At 31.3% G+C, this 19952-nt stretch overlaps 1 protein-coding gene across 1 annotated transcript; it reads left to right on the top strand.

The window, feature by feature from the left end:
• Positions 1 to 12949: 12949 nt before the first annotated feature.
• LOC139845208 (transmembrane 9 superfamily member 1-like) lies at positions 12950 to 18699 on the top strand. The gene is made up of 12 exons (XM_071835450.1): positions 12950 to 13184; positions 14368 to 14560; positions 14634 to 14738; positions 14924 to 14941; positions 15036 to 15130; positions 15217 to 15369; positions 15843 to 15977; positions 16055 to 16221; positions 17203 to 17297; positions 17380 to 17753; positions 17927 to 18200; positions 18340 to 18699. The coding sequence occupies exons 1-12, from the start codon at positions 13074 to 13076 to the stop codon at positions 18405 to 18407; spliced, it is 1788 nt and encodes a 595-aa protein (XP_071691551.1). The 5' UTR covers positions 12950 to 13073; the 3' UTR covers positions 18408 to 18699.
• Positions 18700 to 19952: the final 1253 nt, after the last annotated feature.

Here is a 19952-nt window from a genome sequence, read left to right as displayed (position 1 = left end):
AGTAAAATATAAAAAGTTTTAAAATTTAATAAGTAACTCCTAAATATATTTATACTAAGCCTATGATTTATAAAACCCATTTTCGGATCACCATTTATTTTGAAATCACATAAGTTCCTTTTTAACTCGTTTACAATTTATCGAATGACAATTGAACGTTACCGTCATTTATTAAATAACTTCAAAATCACAAAATATATATTCTATATACTTTATATATATATATTCTTTAAATAATAATTATTATATATTATTATTATTATTCAACATTGATTATTGATTATAACAATTATAATATATAATATATAATATTTCTTTTTATAATATACATATATGTTTATATATATATATATATATATATATATATATATATATATATATATATATATATATATATATATTTATATGCATATCTATATATTATAATTTAAATTAATAATATTAAATGTACTGATATTATTTTATATATTTATTTCCAACAATTAAATCATATATTATTTCAAATATTATTTCAAATAAAATTATATATATCTATTTACAAATTAATTGTTCGTGAATCGTCAGAAACAATCAAAGGTTATATGATTTCATGAATTAGTTCAAAACTTTTGAGACTTGATTTAATAGACTTTGCTTATCGTGTCAGAATCTTATAAAGATCAAGTTTAAATTTGGTCGGAAATTTCCGGGTCATCACAGTACCTACCCGTTAAAGAAATTTCGTCCCGAAATTTGAGTGAGGTGGTCATGGCTAACAATAAAAATATTTTCATGACCAATATGAGTTGATAATTAGAGGTTTATCATCATTGAATAATAATAATAAAATAATTCGATTATTCTAAGAATACGAATGAAGCTATCGCAAAAGAGTGAATTGAAGAAAATAAGATCTTTCCTTAACTTTTGACGTAAACAGGGTTGAATTTAGGAAAATAAGGTTCGTCTTAACTTTTAACGTTGTCTCGATTGAATTCCGAAATTCAAGGGATTTAAAAGAAAAACTTCAAAATTTATAAGATTTGATTCTTTGGTGAATAAGGAAGTTAAGATCTCTATAATTAAATACGATGATCTGCCTCGATTGCTTTGTCTGATATTTTCACTATAAATTTACCTTTTCCGTTCCATTAATTTTTACCACTTCAATAATTTCTTTCTTTATTCACATTTCCAAAGAGTTTAAGAATGTTTAATCCAGTTCTGATCCTTGTACTTATCCTGACTATCGTATCTGTCATTCTTCTTTTCCATCTACCACCGGAGGATTCTATTCACTTTTACTATTACCTTGGGGTTATAGTATTTCTAATTCTCCCGTGTCTTTATCTTGCTATACGTATTGATATACACGGTCTGTAATTTCTGTGTTTGTGATCGGCTTTATATTTCTTGTTTCGGAGCTCCATGCTATTGTTTTTCTCTTTCGGACTTCAAGTCAAGCGAATAATGGTCCAGAATTTGTAGATATAGAGTTTTGAATGATTATAATGTTCTAAGCAGGAAGGAACGTGGTAGCACGATTTGATTTTCAAATTTATCAACATCACGGAAGATAGAACCATCAAAAATACATTATTTTTTTTTTTTTTTTTGATATGTTCGAAAGTTAAGTAGAATGAAAAAGTTATGTAACATGGCACATGATGACGTTATGATCTGTGAATCATCACGTTCCATTAGAAACTCAGCATGACTTACTGTAATATAATCACGTTGATCAAGTGTCATTATATTATACTAACTCATGCTTCAGTCCCCAACACTACTTCAAAATCATTCATAATTTAAACTTGAAAGTTTACAGAATATAGAAACTAAACAGTTTCCTTTATGGTGTAATACAGAATAACGTGAAAAGATAACTGATTTCAGATAAGGACAGTTATGAAAATATCTTCAGAAATATCGTAGATATTTATGATGATATTTTGGAATTTCTAAGATCGAAGGTTGTTGAAGAAAATCCTTTCGCAAGGATTTAGAATAAATAAGGAGCAAGATATTCGCTGAAGAGTTCATCAGATACAGAATCATCTGAATTCGTTAAGTGCAGGTTTAGTCCTTGTGATTTGTCCACAGTTTTAGGGTGAGAGATCATAATTATAAGGGGTAAATGTTATATGTATATATAACTTTTGATGTAGAAACGCTGCGAGATTCAAAATACTGATTGCTGATTTCCCGATACTTGGTATGGAAATTCTCGTTACAAGATGTCGATGAGTTCATGATAAGACTTCAATTGATAAATATAGTGATTTGTCGAAGAGATTTAAGCCAAGGAGCAACGAGATTGCTGGTATGTCTGCTGGTAATATGGTGGAATATAAAAGGTTCCCCGGTAACAATAAAAGAGCACGCATATATATCAAGGTTATAATAGGGTTGTTTTGAATGAAACGTCGAAGTTGACTTGCTGAAGCTGTGACAAAATTGGTTAACTTGAAAAGGAATTGCAAAGTTATTTTCGGTAATACAACGCCAAAGGAGCTAGCACAGATATGTGTTAAACGTTTACTCAGTTTCCGAGAGTTTTTCAGGTGCATAACTGTATGCATCAATCTTTTCTTCTGTAGAGGAAGTGTAGTTGGTTCATTCTCTCGATTGAGGTATTTTCAAGAATCATGAAAGGTTTGAACGCAGATTGTAATCGTCGAGATACAGATGAGATTTAAGATGAAATCAAGTGGCAAACTTGAAGAATTGTTTAGTTTCATATGTTATAATCAATATTTTAATTCATTTTAATTATCCAATGTTGGTAGTCCACAGTTAGCAGTCCACAGTTATTAATTCAATAATTCATATATAGTTTATAATATTCGAATTAAATAATACATTTCGTGACCCGTGTACATGTCTCAAACTCGATCACAACTCAAAGTATATATATTATTGTAGAATCAACCTCAACCCTGTATAGCAAACTCTAGCATTACAGCATATAGAGTGTCTATGCTTACTCCAAATAATATATATACATGCGTCGATATGATATGTCAAAACTTTGTATACGTGTCCCGGTATTTAAAGTGCGTAAAATAAATAACAGAAATTAAATGACGATAAATAAAATTGCGAAAATATAAATTGTGATAATTAAATTGCAGTAAATAAAATGTAACCAGTTAGCTAGGATTAGTTAGCTAGGAACAGTTAGCGTGGATTCTTAACAATATTTCAATTAATTAATTCGTTTATTTCTAATAAATTTTATTTTGTTCAATGTTTTCTTCATTATGCCACTTGTTGGATTCTGAGAAGTCAAAATCCAAAAATATGAAATTGAATAAAAATGGTTATTCTGTGGTGAACGGATTCGTATATCGATGAATGTAAATAGGATAGTAAATGACTGTTGAATCAGATTCGAGGAATGTACAGTGTAACTTACTAATGTGAAATCTAAATATTTCTCGGGTATTACCTACCCGTTAAAAAAATTTTACAATTAATTTTTTGTGCAAAAGAATTTTATTACAGTCTTCATGAAAATATATATGTGTATATTTTCTTCAGATGTAACATAGATTTAATGAGCTAATATTAAATTAGACTCATTTGATTTACGGTTGAAACTAGAATTGAATAATCCCTAAAACTTTAGAAATTACATAACTTTTACGGAGTATTTCTTCAATGTATTTGAAATTATGAATCAATACTTCATTATTTATTGATGCATGATGTTGGTGTTCGTGGAATCCTTGTGAACTTCGCAAGGTACGAATGATGTCATCTGAAAAGTTTTGAGTACATCGATGATGAAAGTGTAAAATCAACATATATTTGAATAATACAATTGATTTATTATGAGATAGAATTCGTTGAATTTAAAACAGAGATTGTAGTTAACGATGGTTAAGTTTGCTGACAAAGGATGTAATCATAGCATATTAGTAATATGAATTAACCAAGTAGTTAAAATTCACACATGATAGCTTAGTACGGAAAGATTTATGATGGTTTCAAAATTTATATATATGTAAGATATACATATAAATTCTTCGGAGGGCTTGAGTTAATTCTTCATAACTCATTGATACAATATTCTCGTTGTTGATTCGTAATGATGTCCACGGTGATTATTGAATTGACGGAGTTTGTGATGTTTAGGTGCTGCTGATTCTGACGATGTTGACGGCACTGACTGTGCTGATGATGTTAACGGTACTGTTGATGCTGTTGTTAAAACAAGTCTAGCTTGTAAATCACGCGCCATTCTTGTCAAAATTTCTATTCTTCCTCCTATCATTTTGGTTCATTCATCTGATTTATGGTTAGGGCTAGAATAGATAATCTCTAAGACTTTAGAGATTACATAATTGCCGCAGAACATTTCTCCAATGAAGTTATGAATCAATACTTCATCGTTTGTGGTTGTTGGTATTCCTTGGTATCTACAGGGTATAAGACGTCGATGCTCGTGGGACAGATTGTGAAGTTGAGGTTTGCGATGCGGTTGTTGTTGGTGGTGGTAATGGTTATGCTGCTGGTGCTGCTGCTGGTATTTGTAACCTTTGCACCATATTCTCCAAAGCCACTACCCGAGCGCGAAGCTCGTTGACTTCTTCTATCACACCAGGGTGATTGTCGGTTCGGATAAGCGGATAAATGAAATCTAGAATTTGATGTAGTATGTAGTTGTGATGAGACACTCTGGAAATGAGAGAGAAAATGGTGTTTCGGATAGGTTCGCCGGTAAGTGCTTCAGGTTCTTCGCCAAGAGGGCAATGTGGCGGATGGAAAGGATCACCTTCTTCTTGTCTCCAATGATTGAGGAGGCTACGAACCCATCCCCAATTCATCCAAAATAGATGATGGCTGATTGGTTGATCCATTCCAGTCACACTGCTTTCGGAGCTTGAGTGAGATTCCATTTCAGAATCCCAGGGACTTGAACTAATGACGAATTCCATTTCATACGATTTGAATAAGGGATTGATTTTTGAATATTGGATGGTACTATAACTATATAGAATATCTATATATATAGAGCAAAAAGTTTCGTAGATTACGGCGGAATTTACGAGATATGTCAGGCAAAGTGAGCAGTAACGCTCATAGCAAGCAAGAAAGATGTTACAGTAATAGATACGATAAGATATGATTTAGCATATACGCTAAGATATGAATTTTGTCTATACACTATTCATGCAATCAATGCAGCAAGACGTGTCTAGACTAAGAATGATAAGCAGATAATTTTCGACACCAAATGATAAGCAAAACTTTTTGACATGAAGACCAGGTTCAAGTCCAGACTTATTAATATAACCTAACAACTACTAAGTCGAAGTCCAGACTCACTACTACGTCGTAACAACTCCTAGTTAGACACACTAATGCAAGACCTGGTTCGCTACGACCACCGCTCTGATACCAACTGAAGCGACCCGTCCTAATCCATCTGGACGAATACGTTACATTTGGTTACATTGCGAGGTACTTGACCTCTATATGATACATTTTACAAACATTGCATTCGTTTTTAAAAGACAATCTTTCATTTCATCGAAAGATGACGGCATGCATACCATTTCATAATATATCCAACTATAATTGACTTATTAATAATCTTAATGAACTCGACGACTTGAATGCAACGTCTTTTGAAACATGTCATGAATGACTCCAAGTAATATCTCTAATATGAGCAAATGCACAGCGGAAGATTTCTTTAATACTTGAGAATAAACATGCTTTAAAGTGTCAACCAAAACGTTGGTGAGTTCATTAGTTTATAATAAATAATCATTTCAGATAGTATAATAGACCACACGATTTCATTTTCATAAATATCATTCTCGTATCAGGCATTTCGCAAACTACATAGAGATAAAAATCATTCATATGGATTGAACACCTGGTAACTGATGTTAACTTAAATGCATAGAATATCCCTAAACAGAACCTCTCGTCTGTATAATAATAATCTCGAAGTACTAAAGCATTCGTACCCCGAATGGGACTTGTCAAGGTCCATAGATCTATCTTTAGGATTCGCGTCAATCAGGGGCCATTTCCCTAAATTCTTAGGTTACCAGACTTGAAGGGCGATATTCGGTTAATAAACCAACCATATAATGTAGTTTTAAGTACTTGTGTCTATTTTGTAAAACATTTATAAAATCAGCGCATGTATTCTCAGTCCCAAAAATATATAAAAAAATGGAGTAAATGAAACTCACAATACTGTATTTTGTAGTAAAAATGCATATGACGACATTAAACAATGCAGGGTTGGCCTTGGATTCACGAACCTATATCAAGTATATGTATTAACACCTCTAACTAACATGTAATAGTAATGTAATAGTAATCAAACCAGTTTGTATATATTAATTATATAATATATTACTTATTTAAAATAGTAATGTATTTAGTATTTCAAATGTTATGTATATTTATATATGTTATAGTAACTTTAGATATACTTATGATATATGTAATATTTATATCTTTACATAATTATCTTTTGTTTAAATAATATTTATAATAAAAAAATTTTAATAATACTAATACTAATAATAATAATAATAATAATATTTAAAAATAATATTAATAGTGATAATAATAATAATAATAGCTATACTAATAATATTTATAATAATAATCTTTAGTAATGATAATAATTAGGTTTAATAAACAATATGATAATAATAGTTTTGATAAAAATAACAATAATAACAATAATAATAATAATAATAATAATAATAATAATAATAATAATAATAATAATAATAATAATAATAATGATAATAATGATAGAAAACTACCTCAAAGAAGTAATCCTTAAAAAAATGCCCAAGTCCAGGTTCGAACCCGCGACGTCCCGCTAACCCGATAACTCCCCTAACCATCGCTCTATTTGTGTTTTTCTAAATTCAACTAGGATTTTTAATTCCTTTTATTTACATCATATCCATCGTCATCCTTAATCTAACATCTTAATTATCTAACATCATCATAATCATTACGCATCATTATCTTATCATGCTACGTATCATCTTTATCATAACATCGTAACATCATACGATTTACCTAATCATCACCTAAAATCATAATCATTCCATCAGTTATCATCATTTAATCTATCATCTAAACATTATCATGCTCGCATATCACATATCATCATGTATCATCTTTGTTACTCATCATCATCATCTTATATATATCACGTCATGTATATCATTATCTATCATCTATCGATTACTATAATTGACTCATCATGTAACATTACCATTCAATATCTCGGCCCAAAAGATAAATAAAACTGGAACACGGCCAACTCAGTCTAATATATATATCAAGCCCAATAAAACATCTTAATTAAACCCAACTATGATACAGCCCATGTAAACTGATTAAAGGGTTGTTTAAGTTTCGACGGCAGGAAACGGAAATAAAGCATACTCACATCCCACTATCTCATTGAATATTCCAAGTGGGTCTATCTGTTTTGGTTTTTGTGTGACTTTAAGCTGGAACAATAACAGCTGTAATATACAGCATAAATCCTAATCATTATATTCATCATTATCTTTCCTTTTCGCATGAACTGAAACAGAAAATAAATTATGCTGCAGCACAAACCGTTATATTCATACAGGAAAAGAAAACAAAAAAACTGTAGCGTGGCAGCAGTAGCTGGGTTGTTTCCAGTGTTGGTTTACGATGTATAAATAGAAGTAAAAGCATTCGCAGTAGCTAAGTTGTTCGATTTTCAGGTTGGGGTTCGAAGGAGACAAAAGAAATATGTAGGTGGGTTTTAAATGGGTTTCTGTTGCTGACTGAATCAACAACCATAATACTCAGCTGTAGCAATTTAATCACGACGGTAGTAGGTAGGTTTTATGGTCGAGTGGTTTTGTAGTTTAGGTTGAGCAATAGTAATACCGTTCAAAAGTAATACATCAATAATGGAAATTGTAGTTTCCTCATGTCTTTCGGTTGGTGATATTCACGAAACAGAATACGAAAGATTAAAAGAAATAACAATAACTAGGGTGAGGGTTTTAATGATGGAGGATGCCATGCGTGCATATGTATATATATATATCTATAGAAATGGGTCTTGTAATATATAAAGAAAATAAAGAAAGAAGGAGAAAAATGCAGCTACAAAGTTGTTTGTGGTGGTTTTATGGTGGTCGTGGGAGGTAGTCGGGAGAGGTGGTTATTTGTGGTGCAGTGAGGGTGATCGTGGTTGCTTGGTAATGGTGATGGGTTGATGATGGAGAATAACCCGGTTGTAGAACTAGGCGAGAAAGAAATATAGCCTAGTGGATTTTTAAGTGCAAAATGGGTTTTAAGTTTCTATCACCATCTGTATGTATGTATATATGTCATAGATATATAGATAGTTAGAACACGTACCAGTTGTTTAAAAGTCAATGCACTAGTTAAATATATATTAGTTAAAGAAAAAAAAACGTGCAATCATTAAATAAATAAATAAAATGTTAGCAGCCTCACTTATTGATTTTTTTGTTGACATCTACTTAATCATGGATATATATCGTGCTACGTCGATATTTAGTGGCGGGTGAAAGTGTTCGGAAAAATCCCCTACTTTTAAATTAACTATATTTATTTATTTTGGTCATTATGGTATAAAATTTGATCATAGATTATTAAATAAAAATTACATTAATTATTTACTCCCAACCCCTAAGTAAAATATAAAAAGTTTTAAAATTTAATAAGTAACTCCTAAATATATTTTTACTAAGCCTATGATTTATAAAACCCATTTTCGGATCACCATTTATTCTGAAATCACATAAGTTCCTTTTTAACTCGTTTACAATCTATCGAATGACAATTGAACGTTACCGTCATTTATTAAATAACTTCAAAATCACAAAATATATATTCTATATACTTTATATATATATATATATATATATATATATATATATATATATATATATATATATATATATATATATATATATATATATATATATATATATATATTCTTTAAATAATAATTATTATATATTATTATTATTCTTCAACATTGATTATTGATTATAACAATTATAATATATAATATTTCTTTTTATAATATACATATATGTTTATATATATATATATATATATTTAATTATATGCATATCTATATATTATAATTTAAATTAATAATATTAAATGTACTGATATTATTTTATATATTTATTTCCAACAATTAAATCATATATTATTTCAAATATTATTTCAAATAAAATTATATATATCTATTTACAAATTAATTGTTCGTGAATCGTCGGAAACAATCAAAGGTCATATGATTTCATGAAATAGTTCAAAACTTTTGAGACTTGATTTAATAGACTTTGCTTATCGTGTCAGAATCTTATAAAGATCAAGTTTAAATTTGGTCGGAAATTTCCGGGTCATCATAATCTTGTGGTCTATTATTACAATTTGATAAATATATAGGTTAAACCTATAACTCACCAACATTTTCGTTGACGTTTAAAGCATGTTTATTCTCAGGTGATTATTAAGAGCTTCCGCTGTTGCATGCTAATATGTGGACAAGATTTGGTGTCAAATTGCTTGTATAATATTGTTTAAAACTGCATTCGAGATTTATTTTGTTGTAACATATTAATATTGTAAACCAATATGTATTGGTAGTGTGTAAGTGTGATATTTTTAGATTATCATTTCTGGATAATGTAGGTGGTGTCTTTTTAACCTTGTCGATAAAATAAAGGTTATGGTTTGTTTTAAAAACGAATGCAGTCTTTGAAAAATATCTCATATAGAGGTCAAAACCTCGCAACGAAATCAATTAATATGGAACGTTTATAATCGATATGAACGGGACATTTCAGAAAACAACCATGTTTGAATAATAATAATATAATAACTATAATTATAATTATAATAAATATTCATAGAGTTTGTTTAAAAATTGAGTATTTATATTTTTAATAATAATTATTATTAGTAATAACAAATGCCTCTTGATAAATTTTTAAAAATAAAATAAAATTATTATATGAAGGTTGTACAATATGCTTCAAAGTTTGTACACGTGTTTATGAGGTGATTTGTAAAAGATTGTACAATTTGTTTTAAAGTTTATACATATGATCATGTGAATGTTTTATCATAAAGTTGTACATAATGCTTCAAATATTGTACATATGCCCTAAGGCCCTAAGGGTGTTTTACCATAAAGTTGTACATAATGTTTCAAATATTGTATTGGTCATGAGGTGTTTTATAATAAGGTTTTACATAATGTTACATATATTATAAAATTAAAATGTTAATATTTTTACTAAATACAATTAATTATTAATTATTTTAATAACATAATCATGAGAACTGAGAATTTTTTTCTTTATTTTTGAATTTTTTTAAGCTTAGATAAATCTTATTTATGAGATCATTAAGTAGATTAAATTTAATTGTAAAAATAATTCTATTTATGACATCACTTACATGCTCTCACAATATTATTTTTTTGATTTTTTTAAGAAGTAAAAATGGTAATTATTGCATCATAATTTTAGGATTGATTATTGGGTTGTTTTTTTAGGGTTTTATAAAAGAGGTTGAAGTCGGATGTGTTTATTTATGACAGATCAATTGGTTACAAACAGTTATTATACTTCGTATCTGCTACAAATTTCGCATTTTCTCTTTTCTATACTTCATCTTACAGATGAAAAAGAAGGCGTCTTTAAGGTTTTAATACAAAGAAACCCTAATTTGAAACATTAATAGAAGATACATAGTTAAATAGTTAATATAATTTTTTTAATTGCAAAATAAATACAATTATGACATCATTTATGGTGCTTAGATTTTTTTCTTTTTTATTTTAATTTTTTTAATAAAGGAAATTGCTTTTTATGATATCATCATTTTAGCATTATAATAGAATCTATTAGTGAAATGATCCGTGAAATCACGAATTTCTTTAAACAAAACAGTTTAATAATAATATCATAATATAATATTACATATTAAATAATATTACTGATATTACATTTTCAATGGATGTATTAAATGGATGGTTTAATGAAACATTACTAACTACTTACAATGAGCTAGATTTCGCAAACCTGCATTTTTGGAACTTATGTTAGCATAATAAATAAGATAATGCAAATATACAAAAGAAGTAAAAATTAACAACTTATGGTCAAAATATACCTTATAAACTTTTTAATCTTCCTGAACGATTTCATTCGTTATTTTCATCTTTGCATCATCCACTGTTCTTCATATTCTGTTTGAAAACCCTGATAATTTTCAAAAGCAAAAAAGCAAAGATAAGCACAAAACTAAGGGTGTAAATCAGTAACAATTCATAGACGTACTGCAACATCAAAATAAATTCACAATCAGTCATTACAGATTTAAACTTAATCTAAAAATTAAAACAAACAATAATCAAAATATAAGTAAAAGAATGCAAGGTTAGACATACCTTAGACCAAAACACAAAAATCTTGAAACTTTATGCCGGTCCGCAATTAAAAACTGACACTTGCTTGAAAGTTAGGTATATACCTTGAATAAGATACCTCTAATAAAATCAAGTAAAAAAACCCTAAAACCAAATCAAAAGATGATACCTATAATCAAGGTTGCAAAAGAAGTGAGACGGGGTCGAGACGGTCGGGTCCTAAAAAAGTCGAGACGGGGGTCGAGACGGACGTTGACCAACGTTGACTTTTTAAATATATAAGTATATAAATGTATATACGTGTACATATTTTAAAGCTAAAAACTTTAATTGACTAATTTGTAGTCATAACTTCTATCACCGTTAATATAATACATAAAATTTAAACTATAAAACGACAAATTTGACTGATTTTACTGACTTTCTGGCTTTTCTGAATTTTGAGAGACTTTGACATGATTTTTTCAACTTTGACCCGAATTTTGACCGTTGACTGTCATATTAGACGGTTTTCTTCGAGACGGGACGGACTAGTCACCAAACTGCCGCAACGGGCGTCGAGACGGGGTGTTTTGCAACAGTGCCTATAATTGAAAATCAAGAAATACAAAATCCAAGTTAAGATTAAAATGTACAGTCCTAATTACCTGTTGAATTTGAAAACAATATCGATATCGATTTACCTTGAATTTTAATTTTAAGTGTTAAAGGAAAAGATAGCAGGATCGAAAACAGCAGTAGTAGCAGAAACGACAACGACGACGGTGGTCACAACAGCGGCAACAGTGGTGGTTGATGGTGGTTGATGAAGGATGAAGATGGGAAGATGGGTCGTAGTGGTTTTTTGATTTTGGAAATTTTTAGGAAGAAAGGATTTTGAAGCTAAATGGGAGAAACCCTAGAAGAAGTTGTGAGTCTCAAAAAAATTGGTCTGTATTTTAATTAATCACGCGTGATTTTTTTTTTTATTATTATTTTCTTTATTGTAAATAAATAACAATGTTTAAATTTAATTGTAAAATACATATGTTTATGACATTACTTAGAGACCCTCATAATTTTTCTTTTTCTTTTTTGATTTTTTTTAATGAAGAAAAAAGTTTATTTATGATCTCATTATTTTAAGATTTTAATAGAAATAGATAGATATATAGATAGATAGATATAGATAGTAATTGGAAGGTGATCCTCACACACTATTTTTTATCCATACATACTTGTTTTACATAAATTGATAAGTTTGCCCTTACTTTTAACATAAAGACAAAAATGATAATGTTGACTAATATAAGGGTAGGATTGGAATTTCACGTAAAATAGTGTATATGTATCAAAAATTGGTGTGTGAGAATCACCTCTCATACTAATTAGTAATTAGTAAATTAAGTAATAAATAAATCAAAAACTTCCCAAGAAAGGTACCAAACAACTTTTTTCATTAAAATATTTATAAAAATTTCCATATAAATTGTTGACTGATTTTGGTTTCGCATAGTTTAAGAAAACTGAAAGAAAAAGCCTCATCTCACGGGATCCAAAGCATTCAAAGAATCACTTTCATTTACCATAAAAAAATCCCCTTTTTTCCGATCAATAGACGTTGGATCCAAAATCTAATTCGCCGGCGACCGCTATGTGGCCCGTCGCCCGATCGTCTTCCGCCGCCGCTTCTCTCACTGCCTTCTTCATTGCGTCAATCTACCTCATCACGTCGCCGGTGTTTGCTTCCGAGTATGATCACAAGGTTAAGTAACAACGAAACCCTATTTACTTCAATAGTGTAGATCTTTGATTTTGAATGCTGGTATGTTTATAATTTTACTGTTAGATATTTGCACAGTATTTAATTAAATCTAGAGAATTGAGGTTTATATGGTATTAGGGTTTAGATCTCGTTAGTTTTTTTGTGTTACAAGTTTCTGTTCCTGACATTTTGTTTCTGTAGCAGCCCCATGCTTTTATTTATGTACCTCGGGCAATCATGGTGCAAAAAGGTGCTTAAAAGCTGTTATTCACATTTCAATTTTGTTGATTTAGTGATAATGAGCTGAAAGAAAGATTATATATTGCATAATTCAACTGAACATAGTTGTTATGGTTTCAAGGTTTGGTTTTTATAACCCTGACTTGTACTCTAGTACTTATCAGTTAACATAAGTGATCAATACTAAATATATCTGAAATTATACCTCTTTTTTGCAAATGGTAGATATCTGAAAATCGATGGGTATCATTAGTTTATTTTATGCCGGTCTGGGCAACCACGCCTTGGCGCATGCGACTAGTTTAAATGGAAGTTACGTTGGAAGCTGCTCTCTGATATTTGAAGGGGCTTAGATGATCTAAACAGATTGAAGTCACTGGCTTTTGACTTGTTTCGGTCCTCTTTTTATCAGACGATTCTTGTTCTTGATCAAAATTGTCTTTTTAGGTTGATTTTCTCGGTCCTGTTATGGTGACAATGGTGTGATTGTATGGACCACAATCTACTGCATCAGGCAATAACGAATATTATTGTTTATTGTTTTGGTCTTGATCCCCAAGTTTTCTGCTTTCTGTGTTGACCCTCTATTCTTCGTTTTATGGAGTATGTCTGTTTTATTGAAGTTGGTAATAACTAGTTTTTTTTTTTTTTTTTTTCAACTCGAGTAGTGCATAGGTTCCATGCAAATTCATATTTGCTCCAATATTTGGAGAATTAGAAACTAAAAATTTGAAAAAAACAAATAATAGTTATGGGTGTAAATACATTACATCTATGTTGGTAGGGCTCTAATGTGTTAGCTCTTATTATGTAGGGCTTCATATTATAAATTTTGTTAATATGACATATTATCGTTTATAAATTTTCGTTTTCAGATTCTGAATGAACCTTTTTAATGACCTACTTGCCCTTTAATTGACATCTTTATTGTTTTGTTTTGCAGTACCAACCAGACGACCCAATTAACCTTTGGGTGAATAAAGTCGGGCCTTACAATAATCCACAAGAAACGTACAACTATTACAGCCTTCCATTTTGTCGTCAACCTGGTAACCCTGGTCATAAGTGGGGTGGCCTAGGTGAAGTATTAGGAGGAAATGAGCTTATTGACAGTCAATTTGACATCAAATATGAAAGTATGTTGATCTATGATCTTCCAGAGTTTTAGCACATCATGTCAAATGATACCTAACATGTTTGCATTTGCAGGAAATGTGGATAAAACAAGAATCTGTGAGCTTAAACTCGATGAAGCAAAGGTTAAGCAGTTTAAGGAGGCTATTGAGAATAACTACTGGTTTGAATTTTTCATGGGTATGCCTTATATTTGCTTCTGTGTTCGTATAACCAACTTTTGCTGTTTCTATTTTGTCATGATAATTAATGCGAAAATGGTCTGTTTACATAATGCTGAAATTAAAAAATTTAATTTATTTCACAATTGCTGGCTTCTAATATTGTTTTCCTTTGTTTTTACCATGCTTGGAACACAAACTCAGATGATTTGCCAATGTGGGGTATGTATCTACCGAACATTTCTTTCGTAACATTTCTTGACAATGTTCTACTATTTAGTAATATTGTTCATTATTTTGCTTCTTGTTCTAATAGGTTTTGTTGGAGAGTTGAATCCTGATAAGAACAGCGATAAGAAGCATCTGATATTCACACATAAAAATATTACCATACAATACAAGAAGGATCAGGTCTGTATATGAACTTGTATTCTTCGTAACTGGATCTTATAAATATGACCACCTAGTTCTTATACTATGCTGTCTTCTTATTACAGATCATTCATGTTAATCTTACTCAAGAAAACCCAAAGCCGCTAGAAGCTGGGAAAACACTAGATATGACTTACTCAGTCAAGTGGAGCGAAACTAATATCACATTTGCTCGCCGTTTTGATGTGTACTTGGATTACCATTTCTTTGAGCATCAGGTAAAGGCTGTTCACTTTCTCTTTTTTTTAAAGTTTATGTTGAGTTTTCATTCCAGATTTTTCTTGTATCACATCTGTTTCACGGGTTTGTTTTAGTCCGAGGAGATAAATTTGTCCTAGTATGAATTCGTTCCATTAGTTTAGTTTGTATTTTATTTTGAAGTGGTCAAGTAAGAAAGTCAGCTAGAAGGGGAATGGGTCAAAAGGCAAATGTCAACTTTTCAATGAATAGAAGTATTAACACACTAAATTATTTTATTTAAAGACTTAGATTATTATAGTAACAATATTGCATATCTGTTGATGATAATATGCTGAATAGGTTTTTTGTGTATATGATACGTTGATGTTTGTGGGGCAACTCAAAGCGTTTTAAGCCACTCGTCCGGACTGTACATCATAACTTTATAACCAGGTTCAAGATCGTTTTGGATTACATTCACGAGGTTATATATGTTTGTTGCATCATGCAGATTCATTGGTTCTCCATTTTCAACTCATTCATGATGGTTATCTTCCTCACTGGTTTGGTTTCTATGATTCTGATGCGGACTTTGAGAAATGACTATGCCAAGTATGCTCGTGAAGATGATGATTTGGAAAGTCTGGTAATGTCTCTACAAGTTCATGAATTTCATTAATTTTTGCAATTTGGTTGCCAGTTATTGAAATGTTTGGTTTTCAGGAGAGAGATGTAAGTGAAGAATCTGGTTGGAAGCTTGTTCATGGTGATGTTTTCCGACCACCACGCAATTTGGTTTTGTTGTCGGCTGTTGTTGGAACGGGTGCCCAGTTAGCGCTGCTGATTCTTCTCGTCATCTTGTTTGCAATTGTTGCAACGTTGTACATTGGGTATGTTATAGTAGGTTGTAGTCATGTAGAGAATGCGAGTCAATTAGGTTGTTCTCTATTATCTATAGCATTTAATGAACTATCTAACGAGTGTGTTTAAACTTTGAAGAATGATGTTACTGGCATATTTTAACCATCACATATTAAGAAAAATGGAAAAATTATCTTTAAAGGTGAAGAAAACCAGTGGGTCAGATGGGTCGGCTTATGGTATTCGGTCAAGATGAGTTTGGAATGGGTCGAAACACCTTTTATTCTATTTTCCAAGTAGTGTGTCAAAATGTTTAGAGAGATCATATATTTTTTATTGCTAAATTACTAGTAATTTTTTAAATGTGATGTCTATGAGTTTTTATGTGATTATGTACCAAGGTTGCAAAAGACGTGAGACGGGGTCGAGACGGTCGGGTCCTAAAAAGGTCTAGACGTTCGAGACGGGGTCGAGACGGGAGTCTAGACGGACGTTGACCAAAGTTGACTTTTAAATATATAAGTATATAAATGTATATATGTGTACATATTTTAAAGCCAAAAACTTTAATTGACTAATTTGTACTCATAATTGCTATCACTGTTAATATAATAATGAAAATTCAAACTAAAATACGACAAATTTGACCGATTTTACCAACTTTCTGGCTTTTTTGAATTTTGAGAGACTTTGACATGATTTTTTTTCAACTTTGACCTGAATTTTGACCGTTGACTGTCATATTAGACGGTTTTATTCGAGATGGGACGGGCTAGTCACCAAAACGTCGCAACGGGCGTCGAGACGGCTCGAGACGGGGTGTTTTGCAACAGTGTTATGTACACTTCATAGACTTTTAAACCATTGTCCTGTTTAATTGATTTGACTCGTTCCTTTTAATTTAGTCTTTGTAACTAACATATTAGATATAATATATAACCAGTGGGCCCTCTTACCTCCATCTTTATTTTTAAAATTCCATAACTGTAATTGTTCCTTCAATTTTTCAGGCGAGGAGCAATCGTCACCACGTTCATTGTTTGTTACGCCCTCACGTCTTTTGTCTCTGGATATGTAAGTGGTGGCATGCATTCGCGTAGTGGTGGTAAGGACCATACTTAATTCCCCGTATCTTACCTATAAAGTTTCTCCTATCATCTGAGAATCATCTGTTTTATTTATTACAGGGAAGCATTGGATTAAGTCGATGATCCTGACTGCATCTCTTTTCCCATTTTTGTGCTTTGGAACTGGCTTCATTTTGAACACTATCGCTATATTTTACGGGTCTCTTGCAGCAATTCCATTTGGGACAATGGTGGTTGTTTTTGTTATTTGGGCTTTCATCTCTTTCCCTCTCGCTCTTCTCGGTACCATTGTTGGAAGGAACTGGAGCGGTGCTCCAAATAACCCGTGCCGTGTGAAGACGATTCCTCGCCCTATTCCCGAGAAAAAGTGGTATCTCACTCCATTCGTCGTCTCAATAATGGGAGGACTGCTACCTTTCGGTAGTATTTTCATCGAGATGTACTTTGTCTTCACATCCTTCTGGAATTACAAGGTATCATATTATTGGTTTTTAAAGTTATTTGGACATGTTTGAAATTGTGGTTTAATTGCTATAATGTCACTCTTATCCCTGTTTATGTATGCATACCGATCCGTCGGCTTCGGTAATGAACTTAGAGGTAAAGTGCCGAAGCTATATTGAGTATTTGTTCCTTTAAATGGCAGGTGTATTACGTTTATGGCTTTATGCTACTCGTTTTCATCATTCTTGTTATTGTAACGGTGTGTGTGACAATCGTGGGGACATATTTCTTGCTAAATGCCGAGAATTACCACTGGCAATGGACTTCGTTCTTCTCTGCAGCCTCTACAGCTATCCATGTCTACTTGTATTCGATATATTACTACTCTGTGAAGACTAAGATGTCTGGCTTCTTCCAAACCGGCTTCTACTTCGGATACACGGCTATGTTTTGTCTTGCGTTAGGAATCCTCTGCGGTGAGTTCCACTACAAAATTTCATTTCTTTATCTTTTTACTATAAGCATGATTATATAGTGATTAGGAAGGTTATAGTTTTTTTAATGCTTGAATTCACTATCAAAATTTACTTATTTTTTTTCTAACTGCATTATCAGGAGCGGTTGGCTATCTGGGTTCAAATCTGTTTGTAAGACGGATTTATCGAAATATCAAGTGTGATTAAGTCTGTTAATGGAAGAACAGTACCCCACAGTGGCCTCCCCGGTTTTGTAGTTTATTTTGTCAATAGCACATGAAGACTTGCAACAAATCTTAATGGGGGTTTGGCGACTGGTTATTATACGTAGCTTTTGCGGAATGGGTTTTTCTTTTTATCTATGAAAGGCAGGTACGCGTGTAGAAGAGAAGTAGAGAAATGCAGATATTGTTTTTTTCTTTAAGATGAAAAGTGGGGGTGGGGGTTTTATTGTGGAGTTTAAAGACACTTTGTTAAGGTAGCAAGATCTTTAGGAACAACTTGTTGTATACATGTCTTATTGTATTCTTATTCATTAAACATTTCAAAAAAAGTGAACACTTGGTTATACTTGGGTAGAACCTGAAACGGGCCAGGTCATGTTGGGTTAACTATCATTTAAGAGTTACGGAGTACGTTATTATAATAGTATACTTTTGAATTTTATTTTCTGAGTATAAATGTAAGTCACGTAGACTTGTTTATGCGTAAATCTGTCAAGATTACCTTAGCCATCTCTGTTTATGCTCCGATGTTCAAGGGGAGAATTGATGCCTAAAGCTCAATTTGTTTGTGGCAAAAAGGTTGAATAACCGCCAACCCCGACCGGCTGCCAATCGGCTGCCAATTCCATAATGTCCAGTTAGCGGTTGTCCCCTAACCTCTACTTATTTCTGGGAAAATGCCCAGTTTTTGAGCCAAAAGTTATATTATACAGAAACCGCCAGATCAATACCATTTCCGGCTTTGTACTTTTAGGCAAGGTTGAAAAAGACGTGAGACGGGGCCGAAACGTTAGCGACCTCAAAACGTCGCAACGGAAAAAACGGGGTCGAAACGGATGTTGACTAACGTTGACACATATATTATATTATATATATATATATATATATATATATATATATATATATATATATATATATATATATATATATATATAGTTGACCATTTTTTTCCAACATGCCACTTAAGAACCTGTTCATGTTTGTATTTTTTTTTTTGCTTGAAAAGACAAGTATATGCATATAGATGGCAATATGATGTCCGAATGCTCCGTCAGTAAATTGGTAAAAATGCTTTAAAATTCAACAAACTCATAATAATGTGAACTATAAAGTATAATAATGTACATATGTGATCTCAATTTTACTCTTCGTTTCAGCACATTTTCTCTTACTAAAAGTGATCCACAAGGGTATACATGGTATTGTATAACTCGACTTACTTCAGTTATACTAATGGTGTTTTTGTGACTTTGTCAATTTACAAAGATATATGAATCCTATATTTTCTTACCCTGACAGTAAATATAATTTTTTTACACAAGATCTTTACACTTAAGTATCAGTATCCTTGCGAAATGAAAGGCCACAATCTATATAAAAAGTGCACCCCGTATTCACAATTAAGATTAATCTTTACAAAAACCTAAATAAATAAAAAAACAAAATTTGGTTTAAACTAGACCAGTGGTTACATAACATGATAAAACACACCACAAAGATCTGACACGTGGCAAACAACTCATCTTAA

This window comes from Rutidosis leptorrhynchoides, chromosome 4 (assembly GCF_046630445.1).
Source record: "Rutidosis leptorrhynchoides isolate AG116_Rl617_1_P2 chromosome 4, CSIRO_AGI_Rlap_v1, whole genome shotgun sequence".
NCBI classification, from domain to species: Eukaryota; Viridiplantae; Streptophyta; class Magnoliopsida; order Asterales; family Asteraceae; genus Rutidosis; species Rutidosis leptorrhynchoides.
The sequence above is the reverse complement of the archived record's forward strand: the minus strand, read 5'-3'. Positions and strand labels throughout refer to the sequence as shown.